We start from the raw sequence: 13,849 nt of genomic DNA on the forward strand, positions 1-13,849 counted from the left end.
TGAGAGCGAAGGCTTAGCCCAGCATATAATGCATCACAGATTTGACTCTGAATGTGTTTTCCACAAAAAGCCAGTATCTGAAATGTTTAAAAGCTTCTAAATGGTCCCTTGAAGTTCAGACAGGGTTCTGTGGGGCTGTGTCAGTGTAACCTCAGTATAATGAGGGTCTTTAAAGCAACATACATACACAAATAATGTGGAATACAACTTAAAAACAAAGACCATAATAATCAATCAGCTTTTTTTCACATACCAATTTATTGTTATGCACATATTTTACATCTAGTATGGCTGCTTAAAAGGCCCAAATCATGGAAAAAGAAACTTTCCTCACTTTTTTTTTCTAAATAAGAGTTTGATCTTAAAAAAAGATGGTTCTTCAAGGGTACCTTAGTAAAGAAAATGGTTCTACATAGAACCATGAACACTGAAAGAACCCTTTGCATGACTAAAAGGTTAAAAGGGTTCTTCAGATTGATAGAGAATGTGTTTTATATGTTTTTACATAAAACCATTTTTTGGAAATGGTTCTATATAGCACCCAAAAGGGTTCTGTTATTGTTACGATGTGAAGCTTGTAACATTAAAAGAACCCCTTTGGGTGCTATATAGAACTATTTCCAAGAAGGTTCTATATTGAAGCATCTACAGCATAGAACCTTCTTGGAAATGGTTCTATATAGCATCAAAAAGGGTTCTGTTATTGTCACAATGTCAAGTTTGTAAAAATAGAAGAACCCTTTTGGGTGTTCTATAGAACAATATCCAACAAAGTTCTATATTGAAGCATCTGCAGCATAAAACCCTTTTGGAAATGGTTCTAGATATCACCCAAAATGGTTCTGTTATTGTTACGATGTCAAGCTTGTGACAATAGAAGAACCCTTTTGGGTGCTCTATAGAACCATTTCTAAGAAGGTTCTATATTGAAGCATCTGCAGCATAGAACCTTCTTGGAAATGGTTCTATATAGCACCGATAAGGGTTCTGTTATTGTTACGATGTCAAGCTTGTAACAATTGAAGAACCATTTTGGGTGCTATATAGAACCATCTACAGTACATTCTCCATCAATGTGAAGAAGGCTTTCTTGATGCAAAGCTCTTTGAGTGTTCATGGTTCTATATAGAACCATTTCCTTTACTAAAGAACCCTATGAAGAACCGTCTTTTTTAAGAGTGTAGTATGTAAGGATTGTTAAAGTTACGCTGAAAAAAACAGCCCATTTGAATTTATTGTTTTTGTGATGTCACAAAAACGCATGCATTTACACATATCCACCCATTCAGCCTACAGCAGTTTAGCCCTGCCCCCTCAAAATGAAGCTATAAGGAGTGTTGTAGCTTGGACTGTTGTTTGAGCAAGGCACAATACAGGGCAGCCAATCAGAACAGAGCTCATTTACATATATCAATCTTAAAGGAACAGCAATGAAAAACAGGCTCTTAAAGAAGGAGAGATAAATAACATGGTCATGTAAAAATGAATTATTATTCTCGGTACATAAAACTACCACAAACATCATGTAGAGGACATTAAGGGGAAAAATAACGTAAAGAAAAGTGTAGAATATGGACCCTGCTATCTGTTTCATCGATACCTATATGGTATTTCACATTTTTATGTTTTAAATTTGTGTATATATTTTTATTTTGCTTAATTTTTATATGTTTTGTGTGTTTATTATAATTTTGTCTTGCAGTGATCACGCACCAGAACAAGTTCCATATGTATATGATATAATTTTACTTGTCCAGTACATTACTGTGATATCATTCAGTTCATAACTTGCAGAATTCATGCTTATATTTTTATTTGTTATGGGTTTGTTTTTGTCTCAGTATGCGGAGGGGTTGTAGTGACTCTGTATGTTTGTGTATGTGTGTGCAGGGCGGGCAGAAGCTGAGCTGAAAAACTTCAGCCCTCACTATAAGAGGCAGTACTGCGTGGCCTTTTTCTCCCAGCTGCAGGATGAAGTGGAACAGCATCGCACCGGCCAAACACAGCTCCTCAAACAGAAGGTGATTTACACTGTAAATGAGCTCAACCAGCGGAGTTTACTCAAATAGATTACTGACAGTGATTGCCTTGACATATTTGTGGTGACCTTATTTAATGTACAGCATAAAGTAATTCAGTTAGACTGGAGTCAGGACGACCACTGATAACAGAGACGTCATCAGAGGAGCAAAATACCAGTTTAAATATGAATTATATGGCTTGTAATGCTCAACATAGTGATTCTATTATCAAGCAGCTTATGGGTAAAGGTATTATCTAAGAACACAGATCTATCGTGTTCCTACGTTGACGCAAGTTCAGAAGTAGGGTGCTCATTTCTAAAGAAGGTTTGTGTCCATAGAAACAGCCATAAAGAAGGCTGATGTTCGTGGAAGCGACTGAAAAGAAGGTTGGGGTTCGTAGTTACAGCTGTAGAGAAAATTTGTGTCCATAGAAATAGATTTTAAAAAGGCTGGTGAAGATTTGTGTCCATAGAAACAGCCATAAAGAAAGTCAATGTCCATAGAAATAGCCATAAAGACAGCAGGCCTTCATAGAAATGGCTGTAAGAAGGTTGGTGAAGGTTGGTAAAGGTTGGTGAAGGTTGGTGAAGGTTGGTAAAGGTTGGTGAAGGTTGGTGAAGGTTGGTAAAGGTTGGTAAAGGTTGGTGAAGGTTGCTGTCCATAGAAACAGTCTTAAAGAAGGTTGACATTTATATCACACGTGTAAAGGAGATTGGGGTCCATAGTAATGGCTGTAAAGGAGGCTGACCTTCATAGATACAGTTGTAAAGAAGGTTGGTGAAGGTTGCTGTCCCTAGAAGCAGCCTTAAAGAAAGTTGACGTTCATGGAAACAACTGTAAACTAGGTTAGGGTCCATAGCAACAGCTGTAGAGAAAGTTGGTGTCAATAGAAACAGCCTTAAAGAGGGTTGGTGAAGGCTGGTGTCCTTAGAAACAGCTGCAGAAAAGGTTGATGAAGATTAGTGTCAATGGAAGTAGCTGTAAAGATGGTTAGAGTCTACAGAAGCAACTGTGAAGAAGGTTGATGTTCTCAAACCAATTTTTCTCCCTTGCTATAATTTTTTAAATAAAGAATTTTTGTGTTATTTGAGCCAAAGACCACAAATCATTTTGTCATTTTGTCAGATTTTACCTGTGATATCTAACACCTTTTTGAAACCTTTGGCTTTAAGTTTAGATGTTAGATTTTCTCTGCGCTCCCTGGGGTGATGATGGGTGATGATGGCCCCTGAGATGATCCACAGCTATCATAGTCTTTATACATGTTCCACTGAGCACAATGTGATGGGTCAGTTTCATAATTAATGAATCATTTTGACTGGTCAGTTTTCATTCATTTCTACTGAGACCACCACAGGATACTAATAGCACGACATGTTACCTAACCTTGGAGAAGGTTTGCCAGCGTCAGCTCTGTGAAATTAGTAGAGGTTTAGTTGCTAAGCAGGCCATTAGCAGTTTTGAGAAAAAACGACTACGGCTTCAAAATAAGGCCAAAATATTCTGAGCGGGTTGTCACTGAGGTCAGGATTATAAAAAAAGGGTTTGTAAAGAATTTAATTCTCAGGTTTAACTTAAGTTTTGTATGTTGTGTCCATCCAAAAACAAAAGAGAGAGGGAAGAACAGGGAAGTTGTTTGTGTAGCTGATGGATCTCTGACTCACTGTTACGGTAATGCAAACCCAAACTACAGCAGTGAACTGTATGCAAATGAAGAAATAACTGTGCTTCAGTGTTTCAATTTCAATATCTAAAAACATTCAAATTAAAATAGTTCTCTCTCTCCTTATAGCTCACACAGCCACCTCGCTTCACTGTTGGGCACCTAAAACTCACATTTTACTCTCGTTTGTAACTGGATGTCTGTCTGTCTGTGTGTGTGTGTGTGAAGGAGCCTCCTCAGGCCTCAGTCGTGGTGTACAAGGACAGCCTTCAGCACTTCGACGACAGCCGGAAGTGGAAGGAGAGGTTTGTGGTGGTCCGAGCAGATTACAGCCTGGAGCTCCACGACAGCCAGGAGGTACAGCACCTTCCACACCCACATAATCCTAAAGACTCCCGACCTCAGCTTTAAGCAATACTTTCATTCATGGTTATAATTGTTTGTAACCTCTTCTAGACGTTCACCAAAGGAACTCCAGCGCGTCACACGCTCCTGCTAACAGGTGGCACTGTGCTGACCTCAGAGGAGAAATATTCTGCCCTAGTGGACAAGGCCTTCCCTGACCTCAACAGTGAGTTTGTCTGAGCTCTATACTGATGCCTAGAGCCCTATCAGAACTCAGCTGGCTTCTTATACCAGGGGTCGGCAACATGCGGCTCTTTTACTGCTCTGTTGCGGCTCCACAGCAGAATTAGGTTTCTAGGTAAAAATAAAATAATATAATAAAATAATCCTCCCTACAGTAAAATAAAGCTCTGCTGATCGTTCAACACAGTTTAACAATAAATGATCTTAAACGCTGGAGTTAATGTAGAAATGCTAATTCACTCTTTAACCCTGAAGACCAGCGCGCAGACTGCTGGTCACCATAGCAACACAGGTAACAGTCTCGCCTAGCTAGTAGTTAACGAAACGGCAAAGAGAAAGATCTAAGACAAATAGCAATAATTTGGAGATTAATTTGCATTTATTTGCATAATAATCATTCTAGCTGGTTTCCTGATACGTTTAATCTGCAACGATAAACTGTCAAACACTAAAAAGTCGTGAAGCTGCTTCTTGTTAGAATTTTCCCGTTCCACCTTAAATGGTGCCACAGTTACATTCTGGTGCATTAGGCACCATTTAAGGTGGAACGGGAAAATTCGAACAAGAAGCTGGCGAATGAGAAGCGACTTCAGCCTTAAAAGTCAAACGTTGAGAGACATTTTACAAGACACTGTTCTACTTTTATGGTATTTTTCTGCTGGTGATGCGAGAAAAGCAGCCATAGCTGAGCTAAAGCTTAAAGCAGAGCAGAGTAAGTCTGTGTTTTTGTCTATATTATATTTTTAGCCTATACTAGAACATCAGCACATACTGAGACATATTTACTGCCAAGATGGTAAAATGGACATATAATGTTGTGGCTCCCAAGGTGGTTTGATTTCTGTTGAAAGGACAAAATGGCTCTTCTTAACATTTGGTTTGCCGACCCCTGTCTTATACCATGCATGAGTTGAATCAGTGTCCTGCAGTGTTGTCTGATTTCTTCACAGCACTGTAAACACAAAAATCTGAGCTCATTTTAAAATCACATATCACTGCGTTTGACTCATCAAGAGGAGTGTTCACACTAAAGACAGATGAATCACACTCACGTTATAGTGACACGAACTCTGCAAAAAATAGTGTCTTGTCAAGTGAAATGATCTTTATTCTAGTTTATATATCTAATATTTCCCATTTTGACATGGTTGTACACAAGATTATCTAGCTTATTTCTAGACATTTTTACTTGTTTTACATCTCACTGTACTGGCAGATCATTTTGCTGGTTTCAAGCACATTTTCTAAAACATATATCTGCCAAGTAAAGTAAAACAAGCACAGAAATTCAACCTTTTTTACTATTTTCTGTTAACTTTCATGTTTCTTTTTTTGTGGTAAACATAAGTGTTTCAAATTTCTGCATAAATTAATGCTTGAGATGTAAACAGAGTCATTCAGATCAGAGTGGTTCGGTGTGAAATGGTTGATTGTAGAGATTCAGACGTCTTTACAGTGGTGGTGATAGGAACCAGGGGTCACCATGTCTACAACACAAATATAGACATTTTATTTACTATCCAAAACCACCAGTGAATCTACACGAGTCTTCTGAGCTTTATATGGAATGTTGATGATGGTAAATGGTGAAAATATTGAGTTTTCTTTGGGGACTATTTTGCCTACTTTTTCGTAAAACAGTGTCTCAGACATCAGGCAGTGAATTCATAACCATTTCATGTAGTAACTTTCTGTGAGGGAGCTTTTAGAGGTGGACGTCTGGTTCCTATCACCACCACTGTGAACAGTTCTGACTCTGTAAGTTTCTCTAGAACGGACCGTTTCACACCAAACCACTCTGAATGACTCTGTTTACATCTTAACTAATTTAAAAATCAGATTTATGTCACATCAGTCCTGTAATGTGAACGTAGCCTGAGGTTTTCTTCCACCGTGTACCTTCTCTCTGGGTTTTGTATATTTGTATATTTGTGTACTTGATAGGCTCTAAAGAGGAGGGGTCAGCGCCGGTGGTAACACCACCAGGGCCGTTCCCTGTTTACCTCAGACTGCCCTTCAGGAGAGACTCATACTTCAGCTTCCAGCAACAGGAGAAACAGATTCAGTTCATCTCCACACTGTCTGACTGCATCCGCCACCAGAACCACGGTGAGAAAAACAAATATGTATGTGTTTATATATGTATATATATAAATATAGACCAATCAGGCATAACATTATGACCACCTCCTTGTTTCTACACTCATTGTCCATTTTATCAGCTCCACTTACTGTATAGGTGCACTTTGTAGTTGACTTTGTAGTGCATCACGTCTGTGTTACTGCAGTGCTGAGAATGATCCACCACCCAAATAGCACATGCTCTGTGAGGGTCCATGGGGGTCCTGACCACTGAAGAACAGGGTAAAAGGGGGCTAACAAAGTATGCAGAGAAACAGATGGACTACAGTCTGTAACTGTAGAACTACAAAGTGCACCTATATAGTAAGTGGAGCTGATAAAATGGACAATGAGTGTAGAAACAAGGAGGCGGTCATAATGATATGCCTAGTCGGTGTATGTATATATATTTTTGTTAGTGTACCTTTACGACATACATGATTTATGTAAATTAGCTCTGTTCTGATTGGCCAGGCCTAATTCAAAAAGGCATATATAAATAGATAGATAGATCGATAGATAGACAGATAGATAGATAGATAAAAGTCAATAGATATAGATATTAAAGTGTTCATATCTAGTTAGTATTTTCTAGGTCACCTAAAACTTTTTCTATTTAAAAAATAAAACAGGGTGTGCTTTACAGAGTCAGGATTATTTCCCTTCTGCCCTGAAAATGTACAAAAATAAAATATGCCACTCTTGTTGCTGCCTAAAGCAGACGGGGTCATAACAGCAAACTCACGAAAAATAGCAGCTTTATCTGGCTGAGAGCACAGTGTTTTTCAGCTATTGTGTAGGAGGAGACATTTTTAAAGAGTAATAAAAACAGTAATGAAAACATCTGCATGGCTCACACTCATCCAGATACACACCCACTGGAGACATGCTGTCACTCTCTCTAAACTGCTCTGCTCTCTTTCCATTCCTTAAACCCTCCCAAATCACTCTGTTTATGAACCACTGCCCCGTGCTCTTCTGCCTTTGAAAGCAGTGTTGGGGGTAACGTGGTGCAAAGCAACACATTACAGTGATGTGAACACTTTTGTAATGAAGTACACGTAACTCAGTTGTACTTGAGTTGAGATACATTATGTAAAGCGTCCTGCAACTCATTTGTAACTCATCAGCAACAGCTGCAAACGTCTCAACTTCAAATACAACATGTAATGTGATCACGTTGAACAACACACTTTCAAACTGTTGATTTCAAGAGATTAAATGGACAAGAAAATAAAACAGAAGATGATTTACTGAGTGGCTAAAAAAGCCTCTACCCCAGTTTGTTTCCTGAGCCATGACAACAACATTGAAGCTACTTTTTATGCAACCAGCTGTGTTAAATAGCCAGCTAACACTAACGGCTGTTTAAATATCTTCTTGTTCCACCATTTATGCCTGTGCTGGGTGACCAGCTAAACCAGCATCAGACCAGCACTAGACCAGCATAAACCAGCTTAGAGCAGCTAAGACTAGCGTGCTGGTTTTTTCAGCAGGGAACATAACACAACTGATAAAAATCTCAAATATACATTACAGAACCACAGATAAGTTGAGAAATGAAAGGCATGTACATGTAGAAAAAAAGAACAGCAATTAAAACAGGAATAAATATGCAAAGATGTTTAAAATAAAGACTGTAAATGTGTAAATTACATGTAGTGAATGATATGATGTTCCGAGAAAATACAAGCTGCTAATTTGGAGTAGCTGAATGTGTTGCATGCAACTTTGCCTTTGTTTCCGAGTTGCTTGATGTAAGTGTCAAGTTGCAAGGAAATTATGTTGCAGGCAACTCACAACACGCAACTAGTTGCATGGAAGTTTCACCATGTAAGGCCTTACAAGACGGCGTTTATTACAGGCGCATGTGCTGCCTGTGACAGGGTTATGAATGTGAGCGGCACAGCACAGTTAGCACCGTAACAGTCTGTCAGATCAGCTAATCAATCTGATAGATAAGTCTGATGGATAAAGATCTCCATGCTAAAGAAAAGAACCACCTAAACAGCTTAGACTCGATTTACATTCAGAAGCAGCCCTGTCAGCTTAAAGATTTTATTTCGAGGCAGCTGTTTCTGAACTGTTTCCACAGTTTTTCAGTGTTCAAACAGGAACAGCTGTTCATTTTAATCAGCATCACTGCCTGTTTGGTCCAAAACAGGGACAATGACTCTCTTTTAAATGATGTTTACTGTAATTGCCAAATTTGTTCTAAATAAATAATGAATTATCCAGTGTATTTTCCAGTTGGTACAGATTTATGTGGGGTTTAGAGAGAAGAAGATGGTTCTTCAAGGCTTCTTTAGGAAAGAAAATGTTTCTATGTAGAGCCAAGAACACTCAAAGAACCCTTTGCATGGTAAAAGGGTTCTTTGCATGGTGAAAGCATTCTTCAGACTGCAGGTTTCTGTAGATGGTTCTATACCGAACCTTTTTGAAAAGGGTTCTATTTAGCACCAGAAAGCGTTCTGCGATTGTTACAATGTCAAGCCTGAACCCTTTTTTAACAGGTTTTATATAGAACCATCTTCAGCACATTCTCCATCAATCTGAAGAACCCTTTCACCATGCAAAGAACCCTTGAACCATGCAAAAGTTATTTGAGTGTTCTTGGTTCTACGTAGAACCATTTTCTTCACTGAAGAACCTTCTTTTTGAAGTGTGTAGCAGTGAAGTAATGAGTAAAGAGGTTTTTTTTTTCAGGATGTAATAAGTACAGTAATCTCATTACAGTTTGAGAGAAGTGATTAGTAATTAGAGTTTGATGACCTTTTTGAGGAACTTCCCCAACGCTGCTGGTGAGATAAATCAGAGAGTGATTTTACTGGGCATGCTCAGATCGCTCTTCAGTGTAGGGCTGTTTCTCTTCGGTGGTCTTGGTAACGCTCTAATAATATCCAGCTTAGTGAAGCTGCTCTTCCTGTGTGGGGAAAAGGCCTCGGTGACTCGTCTTTTAGCGGTTAGCTCGCTTCTGCACAGCAGGGTACAGCATCAAAACCAGCACTCTGTCCTACACAACTGAAACATGTATTGTTTTCACACCTTTCTTTGTGTGTACCATGTTCGCAACATATAAAGAGGTCTGACTGCTGCTTAAAGAGCTGTTTACAGCAATGGTTCAGCAGCCTTTTTCCCCCTTAGCCCAGATATAGTCGACCGTCTTTGGTGTCTGAAGCTTGTTTCAGTGGGTTTGCACTGGAGCTACAAGGCTAATGTAGCTAACAATCAATGGAATCTTATGTACGCTAACTAGCATGGTGCTAGCAGCAAGCCCAAATCGTAGTAATGCTTTAAGTTGTAAAGTAATTTCAAATAGACTTGCTTCTGTGGATTAATGACGTACGGTTGTCTCTAAACATGGACACAAATACAAAATTAGGCTGCTACAAGTTTAGCCATGCTAATGTACTTCTGTCCATGTTTATAGTTTTTATATGTCAAACTGCATAATCCATCTATTAGAGATTACAAAACAAACATGGTTTGAAGTAAGTATGTGATGATTTAGGCCTGCGCTTAGCGCCATGCTAATGTACAAGCTTCCATTATTTGTTAGCTACATTCTTGTAAGTTCTGAAAGTTTTAGTGCTGGTGAAATCCACCACAAACAAGAGCACGCCCCCTCTAAAACCCCCCAAATTCCTCTAGTCTAAGCTGTTAACGTCCATATAATTGCTAGTGTCCGCACAATTGAAAACACAAGCAAAACAAGCTTGCTAGCCAGCCTTATTGTTAGCTAATGTTCATTTTTCAAAATTAATGTTTATTGTGTTTTGTCAGAAGTGCGCTTGACAAAATTGATTCAATTAGTATTTTTTTTTAAATAAGTGCCATTTTCAAAGCACAAGAGCTGCAGTTAGTCAGTTTAATCCTATCCTACATTATTCACAGTTGTCTTAACTAGCTAGACAAACACTATTGTTAGCAAACGTTTTCAGAAATCGGTTCAGTTCACAAAAAGCTGCAACTTAAATTGTATCCTGCATTATTTACAGTTAACTCGTAATAAGTGGAGAAATATAACTGAATAACGCAGAGCTTGTGAACTGGCAGTCTGGCACACTACGTTCAAGCATTTAACTTTAAAAAATAGATGTGCTGGTCTTCTTGGCCATCAGAGGCCTGGTGCTTAACGTAAAAAAAGTTATCACATTTAAATTGCAATATTGATTACAAAAGCACAATAAAACATATTTTACATAAATCCAGGGGAGAAAATGTCTTATATATACCCCGATCAGGCATAACATTATGACCACCTCCTTGTTTCTACGCTCATTGTCCATTTTATCAGCTCCACTTACTATATAGGTGCACTTTGTAGTTCTACAGTTACAGACTGTAGTCCACCTACACACCACCACCATGTCAGTGTTACTGCAGTGCTGAGAATGATCCACCACCCAAATAGTACCTGCTCTGTGAGGGTCCATGGGGGTCCTGACCACTGAAGAACAGGGTAAAAGGGGGCTAACAAATTATGCAGAGAAACAGATGGACTACAGTCTGTAACTGTAGAACTACAAAGTCTAAGATTGTCTCTAAGAAATAAGGCAGATCTCAATATTGTATTAATGAAGGACCACTGATTTCTGAATTCTGACAGCGTTTCACTGTAAGAAGTTCTGGTGATGAAAGAGAAAATTGTGAGTTCTCCTTCTGCACTGACAGACTGCTGAGAGAGTTCTGTGATATAGAATAGAGCTCCATAAGAAAACGATGAGATCTTACACTTTTCTTATGGAGATATTATTCAGCTCAGACTAGGCTAAAATGATTCAGAGACTAGTTAATCCACATATTTGACAATATTTTGATCAAAGTGAGAAAATCTGAGGGTTGTTTCTCATGAGCCAAATTTCCGAAACAGGAGAAAATAGCTTAAGTCTCTCTAATCTCAAACAGGACTTCTCTAGGAGAAGTACAGGAGATTAAGAGGAGATCTCATTTAGAATATTTCTTTCTTCTGTGAATGTTCAGCCCCTCGCGACCCAGGAGGATAAGCACTTAGACGCTGAGTGAGTGAGTGAGAGAGAGTATTCAGCCCTACCATGAAACCGCTTTAAATACTTTTTTTGCAGACATTAACTCAGGTATCTCCATTTTGGCCGTTTTCCAGTTTTTGACATATTTTAAAATGCCTGTTGTCCTTCACATTGTGTATAAATTTCATGATGAATGAACTAAAAGAAATGGTCCAAAATGACTTGGAAATCTTTCTGGTTCCATTGACTTACATTAAAAGCAAAGTATGTTTTTTGCTTCTCCTGTAAAGTTACCATTTTGGAGATATGAGGTTCTGTTCCGACAGCAGCGATATTTTGGGCTATATTGATAAGGTCACCATCTTTGAGCTCCTCCCTCACAGTGTGTTGGTTTGGATCAGAAATAATTTATCACTAATAGGTCTACATTCTCGCCCACATTTAGCCCAGAATTTCTCATGACAGTCCCCACACGTTTTCATAATGAGATCACGTCTGGCCCCATGAGACTGGCTCCAAACATGTCTTGACATTTGGGGGAAGAGAGAAAACTGTACAGGCTGATTTTTCGACCCACTGTTTCTTTAAAGGCACATAAATGTTGTAACTCCACATATGTGTGTTACTCAATCTTTTCCTCCAATCTCAGTCTCATGCACATGGAGAACTGGCGCATGGTCAGTTCTGATGTCAGTCCTCATGTTATCCAAGGGCAGTCGCCTCTGCCTGCTTTCTTATTCCAAGACATTTTTCTCATTTTTTCCCCATTCTCTCCCACTTCATCCTTCCCCTCTGATGGTTTTGGTATCGAAATGGCCACAAAAGGGAAGCTTCAGCAAAACTCACACAGTTCCCTCCGGGGCATTATGCAACCATCCCTCATGAGTTGCACCACACCACGATGAGCTAAACTTTATGAGCTCTCATATATTACTCTGTTTCTCTCTCTCTCCCTCTCTCTCTCTCTCCAGACTTTCTGAAGAGGAACACATGTGAAGTCCAGGCCTTCCTCAAAGCCATTCATTTCTACAGACAGGAGAAGGGCCACTATGAGTCTTGGGAGATGCTGGTGGGCTCGGACTCTCAGGTGTGTTGAACCCCCTCTGCCCCCCCACTCAGCAGGGTCCACTGTTACACCACCACAAGGTTGAGTGACTGCGAACTTACAGTGCCCATATCATGGAACAATGAGTCTAAAGTACTGTGTAAAGTATATATAGTATGTATGTGGAAACTGAGCTGCAAAAACAGTGTTTTTTCATTCATCTTGGTTGATTCAACCTACATTAGCTTAGCCCCGCCCATTCAGCCTACAGCAGCTTAGCCCTGCCCATTCAGTCTACAGCAGCTTAGCCCTGCCCATTCAGTCTACAGCAATTTACCTCTGCCCATTCAGTCTACAGCATCTTAGCCCTGCCCATTCGGCCTACAGCATCTTAGCCCTGCCCATTCGGCCTACAGCAGCTTAGCCCTGCCCATTCAGCCTACAGCAGTTTAGCCCCGCCCATTCAGCCTACAGCAGCTTAGCCCTGCCCATTCAGTCTACAGCAGCTTAGCCCTGCCCATTCAGTCTACAGCAATTTAGCACTGCCCATTCAGCCTACAGCAGCTTAGCTCTGCCCATTCGGCCTACAGCAGCTTAGCCCTGCCCATTCGGCCTACAGCAGCTTAGCCCTGCCCATTCGGCCTACAGCAGCTTAGCCCTGCCCATTCAGTCTACAGCAGTTTTGCCCTGCCCATTCAGTCTACAGCAATTTAGCTCTGCCCATTCAGCCTACAGCAGCTTAGCTCTGCCCATTCAGTCTACAGCAGTTTAGCTCTGCCCATTCAGTCTACAGCAGTTTAGCTCTGCCCATTCAGTCTACAGCAGTTTAGCTCTGCCCATTCAGTCTACAGCATCTTAGCCCTGCCCATTCGGCCTACAGCATCTTAGCCCCAGCCATTCAGCCTATATCAATTTAGCAAGTGAAAAGTTTGCAAAAGTTTGCATTGAGTTCAACTTTGGTGATGCACAACTTTGACACACAAATTTGCATCCTTGTATAGCAACACTGAACCTCCAGAATGCTAATTTACCCAGCGTCAAACCTTTTAAATTACTCTTCCTCACTGCCTATAAATAAACACACAAAACGTAGAGACTGCATAATACGCAGTCAGTCAGGAGACTGTATTATTATATTTACTTGTGCAGTTTTACTGTTTGAGGTAGGCGAGTTTGCCAGCTTGCTAACTGCAGTGTTAGCTTGTTGGCTAACCACAGCTGCACACAGGTCAGCCCACGGCCACCAACCACCATCTACTTTTTATTTCCTACGGGTGTGCAGCACTACACTCTGTAATTATTTGGTATAAATATTTTTAGTGTTTTTTACTGTTTATTGTTAGCAAGTTAGCGGCTCGCTAGCTGCACAAAACGGACAGTTTTTTGGTCACACAATTTCACTAAACAGCACAAACTGCAA

The 13,849-nt window shown here is 39.9% G+C and overlaps 1 protein-coding gene across 1 annotated transcript in view; it reads left to right on the forward strand.

Moving 5' to 3' along the window:
- The window catches only part of niban1b (niban apoptosis regulator 1b), a 67,095-nt gene that overhangs the window by 36,800 nt on the left and 16,446 nt on the right, over positions 1-13,849 (forward strand). Inside the window, exons 2-6 of the mRNA XM_036565325.1 lie at positions 1,891-2,021; positions 3,916-4,044; positions 4,144-4,258; positions 6,220-6,384; positions 12,356-12,471. Coding sequence (XP_036421218.1) covers positions 1,891-2,021; positions 3,916-4,044; positions 4,144-4,258; positions 6,220-6,384; positions 12,356-12,471 — 656 coding nt within the window. The remainder of the gene's footprint in view (positions 1-1,890; positions 2,022-3,915; positions 4,045-4,143; positions 4,259-6,219; positions 6,385-12,355; positions 12,472-13,849) is intronic.

The sequence above is a fragment of the Colossoma macropomum genome, unplaced genomic scaffold, assembly GCF_904425465.1.
Source record: "Colossoma macropomum unplaced genomic scaffold, Colossoma_macropomum, whole genome shotgun sequence".
In the NCBI taxonomy this organism is placed as follows: Eukaryota; Metazoa; Chordata; class Actinopteri; order Characiformes; family Serrasalmidae; genus Colossoma; species Colossoma macropomum.